This window comes from Synchiropus splendidus, chromosome 5 (genome assembly GCF_027744825.2).
Source record: "Synchiropus splendidus isolate RoL2022-P1 chromosome 5, RoL_Sspl_1.0, whole genome shotgun sequence".
NCBI classification, from domain to species: domain Eukaryota; kingdom Metazoa; phylum Chordata; class Actinopteri; order Syngnathiformes; family Callionymidae; genus Synchiropus; species Synchiropus splendidus.
Genome location: NC_071338.1, coordinates 33,815,944 through 33,835,120, shown reverse-complemented (window position 1 = coordinate 33,835,120; position 19,177 = coordinate 33,815,944). Strand labels below are relative to the sequence as shown.

General features: G+C 52.3%; 2 protein-coding genes across 2 annotated transcripts; one reads left to right on the top strand and one right to left on the bottom strand.

The window, feature by feature from the left end:
- The first annotated feature begins 346 nt into the window (after positions 1 to 346).
- LOC128759403 (COUP transcription factor 2-like) lies at positions 347 to 9,071 on the top strand. The gene is made up of 3 exons (XM_053866297.1): positions 347 to 1,472; positions 3,012 to 3,536; positions 6,815 to 9,071. Exons 1-3 carry the CDS (start codon positions 1,028 to 1,030, stop codon positions 7,087 to 7,089), a joined length of 1,245 nt encoding a protein of 414 aa, XP_053722272.1. The 5' UTR covers positions 347 to 1,027; the 3' UTR covers positions 7,090 to 9,071.
- Positions 9,072 to 17,370: 8,299 nt separating this feature from the next.
- Positions 17,371 to 18,765, bottom strand: LOC128759373 (homeodomain-interacting protein kinase 1-like). Its single transcript, XM_053866250.1, has one exon. It carries the CDS (start codon positions 18,749 to 18,751, stop codon positions 17,531 to 17,533), a length of 1,221 nt encoding a protein of 406 aa, XP_053722225.1. The 5' UTR covers positions 18,752 to 18,765; the 3' UTR covers positions 17,371 to 17,530.
- Between the last annotated feature and the right edge of the window lie 412 nt (positions 18,766 to 19,177).

Below are 19,177 nucleotides of genomic sequence, written 5' to 3'. Positions count from 1 at the left end.
CCATAGTGTCCGGAACATTCCTCAGAAGAAGCGGAGAGGCTCTGAAGAGGCTCAGCAACATGCTAACAGCTTAGCATCAGACACTTTATCGGCCACTCTGGTGCTGAGAACTGCTTCCTTTAAGCTACCTTCAGACCAGGTATTTGCCATTGATCGTGAGTGAACTAGGCTTCAGTGCGATTCATTCAGATTACAAAGGAAAGTTTAAATGGAACCTCAGGACACGTGACAAACCTGAAGTTGCACTGGGTGCGGTCAAATCTGAGCGACTCCTTTTTGGCTCCGACACTGCTCGAGATGGTAGCCATGAGCAACCATGACGGTGACCATGACAGTGAAACCGAGGAGTGTTGCACCTGATCCAGCTGATGGCCGGGGCTCCTCTGCTGGACCTGACCCGCATAAAGCTCCATGGAAGGTGGGGAGAACAGATGAACATGGTCCAAGCCAGCGAGCAGCAAGACTGAAGCTTCAAAAATGTGCAACAGTATTTGGTGGCAGCAAAACACACCTGCGTGAAGACGCAACCCAGTCGACAAACGTCCAGGCAAACACGTGCTCGTCGGGACCACCAGGGGGGGAAAAGTGAAAAAGCGTTTCGGACAAAAACAAACGCCTCTCCAGAGCCGTGCGTCCCAGCCTGGCCACGCCCTCTGCGCTGACGTCACGGCGCCACAGCCAGTGACGCGCGCTCTCCGCTGCTGGAGCAAAGCATCCCCTAAATCTCCCCCTCCTTCCTCGCCCTTCCCATCTCTCCCTCCTCTCTGGACTCGTGAACAGAACTTGGGAGCGATTGGGAGCGCAGGGAGCGCCGGGAGAGCCAGGTCTGACCACTCCATCTGCTCCAGTCGCAGCCGAGATCTGGACCCGGCCCCGTGGATTACCGTGTCCCGGCTTCACCTCCGAGGACGAGCGCTTCCTCGCCACACTTGCGCTCAGAGCCGTGCGTGACCCACATCCTCGCAGCGGAACCGCGTGGATGCGCGCTCGCTGACGGGCAAAGTTGGACGCGCGAAGTTCGGTCGACATGGCGATGGTGGCGTGGAGAAGCACGGAGGGGGTCGGGGACCCCCAGGGGTCGCTCTCCTCCCCGGGCTCCCAGGTGGGGCCCTTGCCTCTGGCCGGGCCCCTGAACCCGAGCTCCTCTCTGGACAGCAGCGCGCAGCCCAACCCGTCCGGCACCGGCACCGGCACCGGCACCAGCACCGCCACCCCGTCCTCGTCGTCCTCGTCCTCGGACAAGCAACAGAACCAGCAGATCGAGTGCATCGTGTGCGGCGACAAGTCCAGCGGGAAGCACTACGGACAGTTCACCTGCGAGGGATGTAAGAGCTTCTTCAAGCGCAGCGTGCGCCGCAACCTCACCTACACCTGCCGCGCCAACCGCAGCTGCCCCGTGGACCAGCACCACCGCAACCAGTGCCAGTACTGCCGCCTGAAGAAGTGCCTCAAAGTGGGCATGAGGCGAGAAGGTAGGCGGGGGTGCGGGGCTCCAGCGCCGGCGCCGCTAGCATCATGTAGCACGTCGCTGTCCAGGTCGCGGCCATTACGAGTCTCCGCCACAGTCATTTGCCGCGGAACTCGACTTATCACTCCGTTATGACTCTTTTTCAACGGTAATTACTGCATAACAGAGCGAAAGATGTATGTTCCTGTGCGGTTCGACCGTCGTGAACGGCGTGTAAATAACACGACTCTGGATCAAGAGCGTGAACATCACGAGGAATATGAGCATCTGTCACAAAATGTTTCTCATTTGTGACGCAAAAAAAAAAAACAAAAAAAAAAAAACAAACAAACAACAACAACAGAAAAGAAAAACGCGGTTTTGTTCTGTAACTGACTGTTAAATGGATCGAACCGTGGCCACAGAGCTGTTCGGAGTTCAGCACTCAGCAACAGATATTTACGGTGTTTCTGCACAGGGGTCATGAACTCTGGTCAGCGCGCGCGCGCGCGGGAGTGTTTACGTCGTGCAGTCATGTGTGTCGTTATATAACGGAGGCCCGAAATAACTGAAGAAACACGCGACATGTCGATCGATCAAAGCAGCTAAAGCCGCGCAATCACCATTTAACCAGGCAAAAAGAAATATGGCCTAGAGTTCGCACGTCTGTTTTTTTTTTTTTTTTTTTGCACCAATTATAAGTATAATATGCTATTAATATGCTACAATGATCGTAGCTTCGGATGAGGGACCTAATCATGAGAATTAAATATTATAAAAATGTTAGCACTTCTAATACAACAAATAACAACAGTGTAATAATATTATCAGGTCCATTTCGAAAACGTTTCTTGATCCAAGTAAAAACTGTTTTATTTTAACATTAAAGTTCACCAAATATTTATCTGAAATTGAATTACGAAGAACATAAATAGATAAATGTAGTGAGAGAATGATTTCGTTATTTTGATGAAATTCTCGAAAATGTAAGGGACCGTCGTATGACCTACATTTCAGAACAATTATTTGCTCACAAAATAATAATAATAATAATAAAAAAAGAACACGAAGAACGCCGCGCAGGCTGGAGGTCACGACCTCAAATGTGTGTGTGTTTATTCAAGGCCTAATAATGTGTAAAACTGATCGAAAACAATTATAAAAAATAAATAATTGCTCACCTTTTTATTCGTATAATTTAGATGAAATAATCGAATGCAAATGCATCATGGTGACGAGTATTTTCATGATATTTCGGCAAACCCAACCTGAAGTGGCGCCTGGATAATAACAAGTCGATGAAACAGAAACGAACGTTTGTCAGTCAGACCGAATGTTTACGTGACGGGCGAGGCGGCTCTGCCGAGTGCGCAGCTCTGGAGCGGTCGCGTCAGGTCAGTCAATTCCGGTGGAAGTGACGCGCCGTATCGAGTTCGGTTTGGGATCATGGCGTGGTCGGAACCACTGCGGGGTTCGACTTTGTTTATTTGTGTCCGCGGTCGCGTGTCGGTTACCGAGCGGAGGGTTCTGTGGGTGTGACGTCACGTGTCCTGTGCCCTCGCAGCCGTCCAGCGAGGCCGGATCCCCGCGCAGTCCTACCACGGGCAGTTGGCGCTGACCAACGGCGACCCGCTCCAGTGCCACTCCTACCTGTCGGGCTACATCTCGCTGCTGCTGCGGGCCGAGCCCTACCCGACCTCCCGCTTCGGCTCGCAGTGTCTGCAGGGCAACAACATCATGGGCATCGAGAACATCTGCGAGCTGGCGGCGCGGATGCTCTTCAGCGCGGTGGAGTGGGCGCGGAACATCCCCTTCTTCCCGGACCTGCAGGTGTCGGACCAGGTGGCGCTGCTGCGCCTCACCTGGAGCGAACTCTTCGTGCTGAACGCGGCGCAGTGCTCCATGCCGGTGCACGTGGCGCCGCTGCTGGCGGCCGCGGGCCTGCACGCCTCGCCCATGTCGGCGGACCGCGTGGTGGCCTTCATGGACCACATCCGGCTCTTCCAGGAGCAGGTGGAGAAGCTGAAGGTGCTGCACGTGGACTCGGCCGAGTACAGCTGCATCAAGGCCGTGGTGCTCTTCACCACAGGTGAGTGCGGCCAAGATGGAGGACGCGGTGGCGGGAAGCTGGTCTTGCGCCGTAGCAGCGGCACAAACGGGAAAAACAGGAAGGAGCTAATCCGCAGCAGAGGCACGGTAAAGGGCCACGTGGCCCCAGGCCCACATCCCACTGCTGTTAGCGGACACGTGTTCGACACCAGCACAACAACAACAACACAGGAGGAGAACACAACATGACAACATGGCGACTGTGCTGAACAAACAGCCCGCGCTTTAGCCGCATGCTAGCTAACAGAGGGGTCCGCCGCCGCCGCTGCCAAATATAATCGGCTGCAACGGAATAAAGAAATTTTCGTTTTAAAATCACATTCGGATGTAAAATACAAATTTGGTGAAATATTCCCAAAAAATAGTGTTTGATTTTGCTTTTGAATGAAAGCGTTTTGTCATTGAAATGGCAATAATATATAGATTTAACGGTGATCTGTTCCATGCGTCACAGCACTGTAAAGATAATGCTCATATGAAAGCCACACACCAAACGACGGCGACGAACACAAAGCTGCAGCCAATAAACTAATAAATGGTGACTGTCATTTGAATATTGAACATCCTGACAGCTGCAAAAATAACATGATTTATTATACTAGTAATAACAACGGTGTAATAGTATTATGACATTTATTTCAGGATTCATCCAAGTGAATAGTATATAAATATAAATAGCAGTAAATACTAATGAATAATGCTATAAGGTGCATTCAGAACTATTTATGGATTAAATAAACAGATAATGTTTCAGGAGCGGAACACACCATTATTTTTGAATTTAGTTTTATCAAACAGTTGCATGTCCACAAAGATTCTGCGGATAAAACTGCGGATAAAATATGATATCTTCTCGAGAATATTTCTGTGACTAAATGCCAAGGTCAGAGGTCAGTTGTTGCTCCTCCGTTTCTGCAATTAATTCAATTCCAGTTAATTTCCTCGGCAGATGAAAATCTAATTTACGGTCAGGTTTCCTTCTGCGGACCGGACCAACACACCGCAGGGTGTCAGGAATGACAACACGTCGCAGGACAAAACACAACCCAACGTCCACAGCGTCACAATCCAAACACACTTTTTGACGCCTCACGACATTTTTCAAAAATCTAGTTTCAAGCGTGCGTGGGAAGGTTAAACGATGTTTTGAGACATTTAGAACTGGCGATCAAAGGGTTTCTTCTGAAGGAAGACGCTTCACCTCCAGCGTAAACACAGCGCGCTGGCGGGGAAGTGTTGGCCGTTTATCACTCACATTCGCTGGTGTCGTGGCGTGGCACGATCAATGGAGTGAGCTGTAAAACACTTGATTCTGAAAAGGTTTAATTAATTGGCGCTAATGTGCAGCAGTGCAGCAAGTGAGTGATGATGTTTGACGAGATGGATGAACAGCACGGCAGCGCAGAAGAAAAGAAAATGCTCTCCCGTGTCGTTCTATTTTAATCCCCACGAGCACCTCCCAGCACGTGTCTGCAAAGTGGGACACAGTAACCGCACTTTAACCCCTGCTGCCTCCAGCGCTACAGTTCACTCAGGGACCGGATGGAAGCGGCGCCCGCCTCAGTCTGCTCTTAGGACCCAGACGCCATCTTGTAGTTCGGATGGCGTCTGGCCACGGAAGGTCAAACGCTGCTGGTTGTTCTCTGGTCTCCGCCGAAGAAGACAGTGGAGCGTTGGACTTCCCTCGGCGTCTCCCGCCTTCACTAGCTCGGCTGTATTGTGGCGGTATTTTGGCGTTTAAATAGTGAACTTCAAACAGATGACAAAACCTTTTGCACCAATGTGAAACAAACACGATGTTGTTCTTTGCGTCGCTCACGCGGCATCAGAGAGGTTTGAACAGCAGCAGTTGTGACGTTAACATGTTGTGTGATACACAAACAAGACGCTGACTCGGCGCTAGCTAACGTTTTCGGATCTCAGTGGCACCGACCTTTGCTGACGTGAGTTGCAGCAAACCTCAGACGAACCAGGCCCCTGGACCAAAGCACTGCCTAACCGTAGCAGAAAGAAAAGTGCACGGAAACACTGACCAATCGTACGACTCGTCCTTCCAAGTAGCGCCAAGCTCTGGGACCAGACCGCCAACCCTGGTGGCGCTAAACCTGGCTAAATAGACCAAATCCTTGTAGCCCTTGAGCAAAGCCAAATGAGGCTCAGGAGATTGCAGTCCTAGCCGTAGCACGTGTGTGTGCTACCAAGCCTTGATACTTGCTCTTTGAAAGTAGCATAGCCAGGGCTAACTGACGCCTGACCTTGATGCTGCTAACCCGGTGGCTCACGACTAGTGAATCGCTCTCTGATCTGCAGCCATCCTGGTCCGGTCCGTCTCTTCACATGTCCGGCTGGCGGCGCGACGGCGTGAATACCGTCAACTCCGTGATCCGTGTCATGTTTTCCGCTTGCTTCGATGCTTCGTTTCAATACGTCAGGCCCTGGGGAAACCCTGCTCAGGGGCGCTCAGACCCTCAAGTCTATTTCACAAGGCCGTTGTCCTCCAAGACCGTCCGGGAGCTGGAGTGTGGTTCTAGAAAACTTTTCACTGCGCTGAAGCTGGATGGAGCATTATTTAGTACCATCATAGCACCAAACCTGGGTCGACCCGGTCCAGTCCGGGACCAAGCGGTCGGGCTCCTTCAACATCACTGTCATTAAGTCCAAATGTCCGTCTTCTTTTCCACAGAGTTTGGACCCCGCCTCGGCTGGTCATGTGACCACACCTGGTTTTCATCTCATTGTAAATTAATGTGGCAGAATCTTAACGTTTTTAATCTCAATACGCTACAAAACACCACCAGAGTCAACATTCTAACAAGAGGTCTGACGACTTGTGCGCCTCACTGAGTGGTCAACTCTAATAAAGCAAAACTGAGGAGACAGAGGGAAACGATCTGTTCAGGAGTCATAGTCGTGTACACGTGACCTGGGTGTTAGATTGTCGTCTGTGGTGCTGAGCCGCAGCAGCCAGGTTGGTCCATCGCCCCCACGAGACGCCGTCCAAAGTCGGCGCTAAACTGTTCCAAACCGTGCGGGCACTCAAGCAGGGAGGACGGGGGTGGGCCTACTGGTCCTTGGGGGCTGGTTTTTCCGCCAGCGCACGCAGCTCCACCACCCAGGTCCCAGAAGCTGCTTCAGCCGGCGCCTCTTTGGTGAAACTGTGGGTCCTTAAGAAGCAGCGGGAGGAGGGTCGGTATTGGACCGGCCTCAGGCTGTTGATGCTCCTGACCCTAACATGCTCCTCTTCTCATTGGTCTCTAGATGCTTGTGGTCTGTCGGACGTGGCCCACGTGGAAGGTCTGCAGGAGAAGTCCCAGTGTGCACTGGAGGAGTACGTGAGAAGTCAGTACCCCAACCAGCCCAACCGCTTCGGGAAGCTGCTGCTGCGGCTGCCTTCGCTGCGCACCGTGTCCTCCTCTGTCATCGAGCAGCTTTTCTTCGTGCGTCTGGTGGGAAAGACCCCCATCGAGACCTTGATCAGGGACATGCTGCTGTCCGGCAGCAGCTTCAACTGGCCGTACATGCCTATCCAGTAGAGAGCGCCCCCCTCAGAGTCTCGGACCCGCTGCTGCCAGGAAACACGGATGTTAAAGGGAAAGTTTCCGTGATTTTTCTACGAAAAGCCATTTTCCTTGGACCTGAGAAGAGACTTGGAGGTGACCCCACTTCCACCAGTGAGGAGCGACCGGTGTGGGACCTCTTCTTTATGTTCTTGTTCGGGGGGGGAGGGGAATAACGATATTTATTGGACCTTGTGTGTGTATTTATGACCTTTGTAAATTATCTTCCTTTTGTTTGTTTTCTGTACCTTTGCCCCCGGACCCGTCTTGTGTTCTCCTGTCTTTTGAGACTCGTAGGCACTTTGAAGCAACTGCAGAGTCGGTTATCACCTTTTCACGATCACATAAACCACCACGGCGCTGCGACCCGCTGAAGTTCGGATCTAAGATGGAGACCTCACCTCTCCGTCTGACCCTGAGGCGCGTTCTTCTCAGTACCTCCGAACTCTGTGGACTGTCCTCAGAGAGGAGAGCACAGTTGAGAAAAGTCCTCCTCTTGGATTGGACACTGGACCGTGGGACCTCAGACGGTGAGAGGAGCACGGTCAGGCTTCCCACCCCACCCTGACTGTCTGGACCTCCTGGCTCCTCCGACCGCCTCCTCTCAGTGGGAACAGAGGGCTTCCACTCAGTTTCCCCCGGTGGACCCTGACCCGTGAGTGTCCTCTCCTCAAGTGTCCTGTGGCTTTTCCCTTGATTCTTGTCCCTTCCTCTGCAAAACACACGAGTCCCCTCCGTCATTCCGTCGACCTGAGCTTCATCCCCGATATTGACTCCACTTATGGCTTCTATCGTCTCCTGAGCGTGTCTCCTTGGTAGAGTGGGAGGAGCATGCGTAGCTGGGCGGAGCCCTCGGTACCTCGCGCTGGCTTTGGTGCCATGGCCGCTCTGGACCGTGTCCGCCTCTGCTAATGTACATATCTGGTCTCCGGTGTTGTGGTGAGTCGGCAGGGGTGCGGCGACTCGTGAGAATGTTATTAACCTACGGAGACTAAACCCTCGCCACCAGGAGGTGGAGCTCATCAGCCAACGGCCGCCGTGTTTATCGTAAACCTGACGGTGGCAACCCGTAACCTTGTCCGAGCTCCAGTCGCCGCTACAGCCAGCCGTCCTCTTCCGTTACCCAAAAAACGTCTCCTGCTGGGATTGTTGCTGCAGTCTGAACTGGCCAGTCAGGGTTCCGGTCCGATTCACGCGTCACTGAGCCGCGGCCGCTTCATCACGACAGAACACGGCAGGGCATTTCAACTGTGTGTGTGAGTGTGTGTCTGTCTTTTTTACCTCCACTCTGATGTACTGTGAAAGATATTGGTGAGAACATATTGGTACGTATTAAATTATAATTCAAGATTTATAAATAAAGTGTATTTGGTTTATTGGAGTGGATTCTTCACAGCTGCCGCCGAGTGTGTGTCCAAACAGGAATTATTCGCCATCGCAGACAAACTGGATGATAATCTGCTCTCATCTGGTCAATGAGCACAAATGGAGGCCCGACATTTGGCGGGAGGCGGAGCCTGGTCGGGACAGGTGGTCCACAGCGGGCTGCAGCCTGCTCTCCAGCGCCCCCTTGAGATTCACCAACGCTGTGGCGTCCCAGATCCAGCTCTTCTGCCGCGTTTTGAACCTGGATTCGTGCTCCTGACTCCAAGTCAGCCACTTCACCATTCCCACCCTTTTATCTTCATGAAGAACATTTCAGAATTCATGATCTTTTGTCAAACAAAACATAGTCCAATTTAGTTTTGTTGCCAGTCCAGATTCTTTCAATTCCAATCAAACTGGTGATGAAGCTTGGAAAATTCATCTTGATTTTGAGCATTTTTCATGGAAAGCTTGGAAACAAACTGTTTGAGTTCATTAAATTCTGTTTTCATGCAAAACAGTCTGTTTTCTCGTGTCATCTTTTTCACTGTTCTCTGCAGTGTTGCTGCAGCACTTCATCCTCCTGCTCTCCTGCAATTTTACCTGCTATGGTTCTGGATTCAATCTTTCATCGCCGCTTTTTATTCATGTCTCAAACTCAACAGAACATCTTTTGGTCAAAAAATGTCTAATTTTTCTTTGCTATTATTTTTTAAATATTATTTATTATATTTATTTTAATTATCTTTGAGGTTTGAATCCAATCATTTCATCGGAGGAATCAGCTTGTTCTTCTGGGGCCTCTGCTCCAGAGCCACTCTGTAATCCAGACTTGTGTCTCACACCTGTTTTTGCTGTGTCTCTGGACCGTGGACTGCCACTCGCTCTTCCACATCCGTCACCTCCACAGGAAATTCATACGTAGTTGGGATCCAGTAACACTGAACGCTGAATATGAACTGTGAATTAAAGTCACGGTGAAGGATCAACAGGAATATTTTGCTGGAGCCGTAGACGTGTTAGAGGTCAAACACCGGCACAGATCTAAGCCAGGGTTGGACCCCCAGCACCCGTGTGGGGTGTGTCTCCTCCTGGTGCCTCGTGAGGTCTGGGCTCCGAATGTGGGAGCCCGAGAGCCTCTGGCTCTTGTCCCGAGCTCCTCCCGCCTCAACCCTCAGGCGGAGGTGAAAACCTCCTGAAGGTCCTTGAACTCGGTGAGACTGGTGACAGGAAGGAAAAACATGGACAAGAGAGAGAAACGACTGCTTGATATCAACATGACTCGTCAACAAAAGTCTCTGGAGTCCAGCATAGATGTTCTGTCTGGGGCTGGATAATAGAAGAGAAGATCTGCTCTGGGGGCTGAAGAAACAAGCAGAAGGAGGACTGAACTGGGCGACACGCAGGTGAGCTCCTCCTCCGTCACTCACTCATCCAACACAGACAGACGGGCCTCAGGACCTTCCTGGGGCCCGTCTGTCCGTCTGTCTGTCTGTCCTCCGAGCGACTTTAGGAGCGAGTTTGTGCTGAGAAAAACAACGTCAGAATCATCCAGCGATGACGGAGGCGCGGAGATGAGCACATCACCTGCAGGAGTGACGAGCTCCCGGCAGATCTGCACGTGAGCAGACGCGCTTTTGGTTCACGACTTGGATGAGAGAAAACTTGACGCTCGTGTGTGTGTGTGTGTGTGTGTGTCGCAGGGCGCGAGGCCACGGAGCTAATGAGCGCCCCCTCGCTGCTCTGTCACTGGGGTTTAGTGTCCGGAGGTGACGCGGGCCGCTCCGTGGGCTCCCACTGTTCGGGGCCAGAGAGGCCAGCAGACATCAGCCGGGCCATTTTCCCACACCAGTCCAGGTGCGTCTGAAGCTCGGACCCCAGTCCAACATCGAGGCGATGTCACACCCGTCCCGCTGTGTTTGGCCTCCTTGAAACACACAATAATAATAATAATAATAATAATAATAATAATAATAATAATATTCCGAACGAAGAAAACATGTCACGGACTCCGTGACGGGTTTTAGTTTCAGGCGGGGTCAGCTCAGGTCTGGTTCGGCTCGAGAGGCTGGACCGACTGTTGAGGTAGATCCCGGTGCTGTCGGCGGCCCAACCAGCACTAGCACCAGGGAAGCGCGCCACTCACCACGTGTTTGGTCTCGGAGAGACTCGACACACTCTCGCGCCGTGACGCTGTAAACGATGTTTCCGTCGACATTTGATTCTGACAATGTTGTCAGGATGCAAACGAACCCTTCATTGAACTAATACACAACCCGCGAGGCTGTGTTCATCCGCGTCCGACTGGTCCGTGACTCGATTCCCGTTTATATTTATCGCAGCTCTGACTCCCACATGGCCGCAGACTGCTTTAATTGTATTGTACCGTCAACCTTCGACCACAAGAAACACATTTCGTTCTAGAAATCTGCTTTTCCGTTTCAATTCAATCTGACTAATAATAATAATAATAATAATAATAATAATAATAATAATAATAATAATAATAATAATAATAAACGGGATTTTTTTGTTCTTACTTTTGTGTTAAATAGATATTTATTTTACTCTCTGTTCTTCCTTATAAGTTACATAATTAATTGTATTATATAATGTATATAATTGTATTATTGTATTTTATATATATATATATATATATATATATATATATATATATATATATATATATATATATATATATATATATATATATATATATATATATATATATATATATATATATTATTCATGTTCGATTCATGAATTCACTATTATCATACATACATTTTTCCCATCCATTTTTTTTAACACACATTTAACGCCACGACGGTCAAACCTCTGACGTAAAACCTGGAAATCATTCGGCAGCGAACCAGTCTGAGACGCAACATGTGACTGAGTTCTAAAACTACTTAATGCGTCATCACCGGAGGTCAGAAGAACGAAGTGTACATTTCCGTTCAAGTAAAAATAAATACATAAATTCATAAATTCGCATTTTGAACGTCGGGAAATGCATGTGTTCCAGTGGAACTGGTGAGATAAACACGTGAATTTCTCCCGCAGCGAGTCGCGCCTCATCAATATATAAAGAAGCCACGAAACGACGGCGTGAAACACGCGCGGTTCACGTGGTTCCGGACAGTTCGCTTGGCGGACGCGTGAAGGCGGGCTGCGTCCACACTCACAAGGTTTTCTTCAGAAAGTTTTTTTTTTTGTTTAGGTCAGTGGTTCTGAGCTGATGCTTTGCACCTGACTCCTATTGTCTGACTTTCTTTTGGACCAGAAGCCCTGATGTTCTGTCACCTGCAGTCAAACTCCAGCCAGTGTTTGGGCCTGCCAGGACCTAATACTGTGTCCCACCGAGGCGGTGACAAACGGAGGCGAAGCGCTCCAGTGATTCCGCCGTCAACCGTATAAAAGGACCTTGATCCTGTTTTTAGACAACATCGCTCCCGGAGTCCTGTTCTCATGAAGAAAAAGCTGCTGCCCGGACGGAAGCGGTGTAGCCGATGCTAGCTAGCTAGTTTCAACATCGCTGTGCACCTGCTGCTCCTTTGGGACCAAACTTGTTCAACCGCCCAGGAGATCATGGGAGTAGTGTGGCCCCTCACTGCACAGTGAGCAAACAGCGCCGCCACATGTTGACTTGCTGTACTGGACTTTCTGATCCAACCACGTTTTTATCGGAGGTTTTGAGCCAAAGATATTATTCATCATTGTGATGCAGATGTGTGACCCCTGGAGTCTGGGAGAAGACTCAGGAGAGTCAAATCCATGTGACCAACATGTAGAAGCTAGCGTTAGCGTTAGCCTAGCAGGTGGAAGTGCCGAGTCAGGGTGGAGTCTGAAGTGCCACGTCGACAGGGCATCGCAGAGACAGCGCTGTGGCGGAGAGACCAGAGCCACGCGGGACCATCAGTGCAGGGGTCTGCAGTCTGACTCCACCACCACCACTGCCACTCTGAGTCTCTGCTGCCGGTGTGTCCAGGTTCAAACATGACAGGTGTGACCAGGAAGCGTGGACCTGCTCAGAACGGGCGGGGGTGAGAGGTGGGGGGGTGCTTCAGGTTTCAAGCTTCAGTTCAACTCGGGGCCAGAGGGCCAGATGCGGCCCTCCAAGTCCGTTCACCACTGGATGACGCGCTAGCAAACGTGCTGCCGTCAGATTCCAGGGTCCAACAGCTCTTTAGTCTGGCAGGAAGATGGTTTGGGCATCGAGAAGAAAAACGCAGGCTTGGACTTTTCACCCTAAAATGACTCAAAAGTCCAGAAAACAGAAGGTTTTCAATGAAGTGGAAGAATGAGTCCGGAACCGTTTCCTCTGCTTCCTCCCTCAACATTCTCAGCCTCCCGCGTCTGTGTTTTCTGAAACGATCGTCTCACTTCTCGATTCACAGTCCGTCCGTCCGTCCGTCCATCCGTCCGTCTGTCGGTGGAGCGTCTCCAAAAGTGTCTCACCAAACGAAGAAAGCAGCGATCGACTCAAGGACGAGAGAGAAAGAGAAGTGTCGGTTGCTAAGAGACGGCTGCAGAACAGCCTCCATGAGAAACCTGACCGTGACCCCCCCCTCCCCCTTCTCCCTCCTCCCCCGGCCAATTGCCGGCGGGACGGGGGGTGGGGGTCCCTCCAGCGAGACTCACAGCCACCACTCCTGCGGAGTCTCATGGCGGCTGTGTGTAGTTAGTGCGCAGGCGGCGAGGGGCGGAGCCTGGGAAGGTCGAGTGAGGGGAGGGATGGTGTCAGAGTGAGACGATGAAGCTCTGACAGAGAGGTGACGCAGAGTTCAGCTCAGACGAGGCCTGTGGATGAACGCGTTTGAGGCTGACAGGTGGAATCCCAGGGGCGCGTCTGTCACCGCGGCGGCTGCCAGGCCTGCGGAGAGGGGGCGGGGCCTCCGCCTCTCATTGGTGCGGCCCCGCAGCCACTCACAGGCCAGATTAGAGCTCCTCTGTGCTCCGGGCCAAAGTTAATCCTGGGGAAAACGTCTCCAGCTTGTCGCAATAATCTTGGAGGCACCAGAACCGACGTGGCGCTGCTGCTCAGCGTCGGCGGCTCCGGGAGAGAGCGCCTGCTTTCGGGCCGGAGCCAGTGGAGCAGGAGGATGGAGGGATGAATAAGTGATGGCAGTCTGCGGGTTACATCACCCCAGTGGAGGGATGTGGCGCCGGCTGCACATCTGCTTTCACACGTCCCAACAGCCCTCTGTCATCCAGCTGGACACGTTCACCAACGTCCTCATCAGCGCGGTTTCTCTTTCTGACGCTACATAACCCAACAGTCCCAATCCCGGGCTGTGTGTCACGCTCTGATGGCTCCTGAGGAGCCGGCTGTAGGTCCTGACTCCAGCCACGGACCTGAGCTGGCGTGTCTCCGGAGGAGGCAGGGAGCTGGGACCTCGGCAGACTGGAGCCACTCCCCGGTTAATTCAGAAGGTACGTTTCACACAAGCACATGGACTACACTGCTGCTGGACCAATCGTGGCGGTGCAATAACAACAGTTCAGACCAAACACGTCACAACGACACGTCATTCGGTCAACAAAGACGAGCTTTGACAAGCGGTTTAGCGACAGGAAGTGAGGAGAGCTTTCATCCACTGTCAGCTTACCTTTGGGGTCCTCTCGATCAGGGGTCCTGAACCTTTGGGATCTGGGGGCCCACCTTTCCCAGAACAAATGAGGACCATATGGAGTCTACTCACACATCAACAAAGCAAAACCTTGGGAAATGACATGAAACCATGTGATCAGCACCGAGACATTTGTCTGTCATGCAAACGTCCAACCAGCAGCAGAAGCAGGTGCAAGTCACGTTCATCACATTTACTAAAGAAAAAAAGAAAGAAATATACAATTGATGCAAACTGTGGCGAAAATTGGAAAAAAATGAATATATATTCACTGAATATAATATACATATATATATAGTAAAACCATGTCTAAATATCATAAAAATAAAATAAAACTATATATTTTATTTAAACTCCAAAGAAGATGAAGTGAAGAGTAAATAATAGCGTGTTTTCACAAACAGTGCTTATTGTAGGGGGCGCCATCACTTTCTTTATCATTGTTTCTTCTCCACAGCTGGTCACTATCACAGCTGTGCAGCTGTCAAGTCAGTTCACTGACTCACTACGCGCTTCAAATCCTCCACTTGCTTCTGATCAAGGTGCCCCGAGAGCAAGGGGGCGCCACTAACCCCAGATCATCTGGTGAGCGTGCTCACACACGCCACCTGCTGGTCAGCAGGGAAAGGTGCTTGTGCTTCACTTTTGCCTCGCAGCCTTGTTTCCTGTTTGTGTCTAAAGGCTCTGGCCGGACATCCAGGCAGGGCAGAAGTGGCTTCCCAGGTCACTACGCCGACACTGGCTTCAGTCTGGGCTTGTCAAGTGGAGCAGTGGAGAACAAGAGGGCGAGTGGCTCCTCCGCCTTGCTGAAGGTCACCAGTGGTGTGAGCAGGGCTGTCTCCACACCTGTGGGAGGCGCCACCTTGTTGCCAACCAGGAGCACAGGCTTCCACATCCTCGCGAGCGCCTCTCGCTCCGCCAGCTTCACTCACGGCTCTGTCCGTGACCTTTGACCCGCCGGCCCCAGGGCGTCGGTAAGCTCGCTCAGGCCTGGTGGTTGGGGCCCTGCGCGGGTGAGGTGCTGCTGAGCAGCCTTCCCAAATCCAAGCTCCGCCCTTCACACTGCACTCCTGCTCTGAGTGTTGATGGACAAGGCTGCTGTTGGAACGCTCCTGGTCCACCTCATGTTCAGACCCAGGAGAGCAGCCTCACCCCTGAAGAGGCTCGCGCAGGTCAGGAAACACGCAGTCAGCCTGAGGCTGCAGACCTGCACCTGTAGCTGGAGGTTCCTACTGCAGCCACTCCAGCCAGGTCACTGTCAGGAGAGGAGAAGATGAGAAGACATACCAGGTGGTGATGATGGTGAGGATGGTGATGGTGATGATGATGGTGGTGGTGTTGATGATGATGATGATGGTGATGATGATGATGGTGATGATGAAGATGGTGAGGATGATGATGATGATGATGGTGATGATGATGGTGATGATGGTGATGATGATGATGATGATGGTGATGATGATGGTGATGGTGATGATGATGATGATGATGATGGTGATGATGATGGTGGTGATGATGATGATCCAGGTTTTAATGACAGGGATGCAACGCCACCTGCAGCTGAAGTTCCTGAGGAAAGGTCCATCCTGAGAACTATGCTGGCGTGCGTGGCTCCGCCCCCACGCTGGAGCCGTGCAGCAGGAGGGAGGAGCTGAAAGCCGCAGCACAGCTCAGGGACTTGACGCCTTTTCAGCGCTGTATTTATGAGCCTGCAGCCTTCAGGTGGTGACGGACTGAAGTTGCCTCCTTGACTTGAGCGAGTCGTGTGTCTCACCTGAAGCGCTGACGTGTGCGAGTCAGGTCGCTCCAGGAGGGCTATAACACTGGCTGCTCTTCGGTTCGGCTGCTGAAGATACTGCGCTCTGTTTGTGGACGAGTCTCCGCTGAGGTTTCACCGTCAGCTCATGTGGTGGTGACAGAAACAGAGGCGGGGCCATCACATCCGTCTGGCCTCTGGTGGCATGCCAGGCGTCTCACTCGGCCACGTTGTGTAACCCAGGCCTGTAATCTGTTGCATAATCCCAGCCAGGAGCCGTGTTCTTCCACTGCTGCTGGGGCCGCTGCCGCACACCAGCAAGAGGCCGGGCTCCTGCTGTCTGGAGCCTCGGGTCGCCCCAGGTCACTGGGACTCACAAGGAAACACAAACCAGACTTGTACATCATAGATTCTTTTCCAAGACCAGAACTGGCAACCATAACCCAAAACTAAACTGAACTTGAAAGACAAAAATCCCAAAGTGTTCTGACTTTGCTCCGAGGTCTGTGGAGCAGTGAGGACCTGAGCATCACTGGAGAGGCACACTCTCCAGCAAAAAGCAACGCTGGGTCACGTCCGGTAGCCTCAACACCCACTCAGACTCCCGTCGGATCCTCTCAGGCTGGACTTCAGACTCCTGGAGTCAGCAGGGGGCCCACATGTGACCCGCGTGAGGCCTGACCTCGCTCACGCTCTGCTGCACGGCGGCGCATGTGGCTCGGTTGGAACCCAGCTTTGACTTGGTGAGAGGGTGAGTGATGGGAGGTGTGCGCGGCGGAGCACCTGAGAGAGGAGGCGCCGTCCGTGTCGCATCCCGAGTCAGATCTGGACCACATCTGGGCCAGATCTGGTTCCTTCCCGAATGTGGCCCATTGTTCAAACAGCATAAGATCCCGAGCCCAGATGCTGTGGGGAAACCAAACGGCAGATGAGTCGTGAAGGTCGTGGAGTCGGCCGAGTGAGTTGAGCCTGAGGTGACAAGTGGCTCTTGACCCCAGACTCAGCCCGGCTCTCTCTGTGGTGTGAGCAACACACTCAGGTGCTCCGCCGCTCACACCTCCATCACTCCCACACCCTCTCACCAAGTCAGAGCCACACGCGCCGGCGGTCACATGGAGAACCGCTGCTGACTCCGGGGGTCTGACCAGCAGGATCGTGCTTCTGCTCTCAGCTTGGCATGAAGGAGTCTCCTGCAGGAACCCCTCTGGTGCTGGGCTCTGCACGTCATGTACATGGAGCTAAAAACAGAAGAATCCATGGAACTTCAGTGATTCCATGGCTTCAGTTTAAAACAGGACGAGTGAGCTCCTCCCACACCACACCACGCCCACCTGGCGCAACCACACTCTGAATGAGGAAAGCAGTTCCATATAAATGTGCAAAGAACATTTGACTGACGCAGGCAAAGATGGCACCGATAACGTTTGGAAGTAGGCGTCCCTCGTCGGCAGGTCCGTCAGACGGACAATAAAGGTTGTGACCAATGATCTGTTTGACCCTGGAGACGAGACAGAAAAGTCTTTATTCTTAGGGAGAAACTGTTCCTGGCGCTCCCTCCACGCCGCCGACCACCGTCCGAGACGCTCCTGGTCCCAGAGAGGTCCCAGTCAGAGACGGCTCACGCTCCGGACAGCTCAGTCTTTCCTGAGGAGTCAGCCCCTCCTCACTGGCCGGCCTTCTCCTTGGGGACGACCGCCATCAGGTTGACAGCCTCGGTCACGTAGGAGCAGCTCTTCTTCTGCTTGGTCAGGTGACTCATGGTGACGAAGGAATGCAGGAGCGCTTTGGACGGGCAGACGCGGCGCTTGCTCTCGGGCTGCAGCATCCATTTGAGGAGGCCCAGGAACTCGATCTTGTCTTTACACTCCACCGTGTTCTTGATCTTGTAGAAGCGATGCACGGCCAGGTCGATGGTCAGGGGGCTGTCCAGCGTGATCTTCTGGAGCTTCCTCTCGATCTTGCTCAGCTTGAAGCACTCGTTGGCGAAGCGGAACATCCACTTGAGAGGACCGTTCTCCTTCTTGCTGAAGTACAAGTTGGTGTTCAGGCCGACGTCCAGGAGCTTGTCCCGGGGCTGCCCCAGCAGCTGGCAGATGACCTTGATCCTGTGGTTGCACCGGCCGGGGAATATGTGGAAGCCAAAGTATAGGAACGCCAGAACACAGCCCAGCCCCCACATGTCCACTGCCTCAGAGATGGGCAGACCCAAGGTCACCTCCGGCGCTCGCAAGCTGGGAGGCTGCATGCTCATTCCGATGTGGACCTTGGACGTCGGGATTCCGTTGCCAAAGTCGATGAGCTTGACCCTGTAGGGCAGGTCTTTGTGGTTGACAAGCATGATGTTGTCCGGCTTGACGTCGGTGTGAAGGATGCCGATTCCCTTCAGGGCGTCCAGTGCCACCAGCAGCTGGTGCGTGATGGGGCGGATTTCGTTCAGACTCAGTGGTCTTTTCTTCTGTTGTCTCAGCAGGTAGGACAAGCTTCTGTCCAACATCTCAAAGACCAGGAAGGAATTCTTCTGGATTCCGAAAAAACTAATAAACCTCACGACGTTTTTCTTCTCCGGGTCCAGACTCTTGATGGCGTCCAGGATGGACATCTCCCTCACCCGGTCTTTGCTGTCACGCGTGGACTTGAAGATCTTGATGGCCACCATGTCTTCGGATTTGGTGTCCAAGCACTTGGCAACTCTGCCGAACGCGCCCTCTCCGATGAAGTCCATCACGAGGTACTGGCCGGACTTGACCCGGAGAACGTCGCCCTTCTTCAGCTCGGCTGGTGGCACCGCCGCAGAGGCGCTGTGTTTGGCTGAGCGGAACATCACTGTATCTTTAAGCCATTTAGCGAGAGACACACTGAAGTAGGAGCCGGGTTCACTTTTCATCGAGGATTCAAGGAGGCTGACGCTGGGTTGAAATACCATGAACTTCGGCTCACGCCGCTGTCGCATATATACTTTAAGATTCGTGATTTCATCTGCGCTGTCTTTGTTACGCTTCTGCTGCGTTGCAACTTCAAAGCCGCGAGTCACAGTCGGCAGCGTGTCCTCTCTGGACCGGGCGTGTGTGGAAGAAGGGCGGTGAGGAGCATCAGCAGGTCACAGAGGACCAACAACAAAGCAGAGAGGAGGAATCATCGCCAGCGCACACATCATCTAGACGCAAGGTTCACTTCAACACAGGGCACACGTGCACACGATGGTGGTCCCGAAAAATCCGAGGAGAAAATGATTCTCGAGTGATCAAATGTATCAAAACAAAGTGGAAACAAGCGGGAAACACACAAGGCTTCACGCAGATGGACAGGATTA

Coding starts and splice junctions, on each gene's coding strand:
- LOC128759403 (XM_053866297.1), top strand. CDS start 1,028: ATGGCGATGGTGGCGTGGAGAAGCACGGAGGGGGTCGGGGACCCCCAG. Junction 1,473..3,011: donor AGTGGGCATGAGGCGAGAAG/GTAGGCGGGGGT, acceptor GTGCCCTCGCAG/CCGTCCAGCGAGGCCGGATC. Junction 3,537..6,814: donor CGTGGTGCTCTTCACCACAG/GTGAGTGCGGCC, acceptor ATTGGTCTCTAG/ATGCTTGTGGTCTGTCGGAC.
- LOC128759373 (XM_053866250.1), bottom strand. CDS start 18,751: ATGAAAAGTGAACCCGGCTCCTACTTCAGTGTGTCTCTCGCTAAATGG.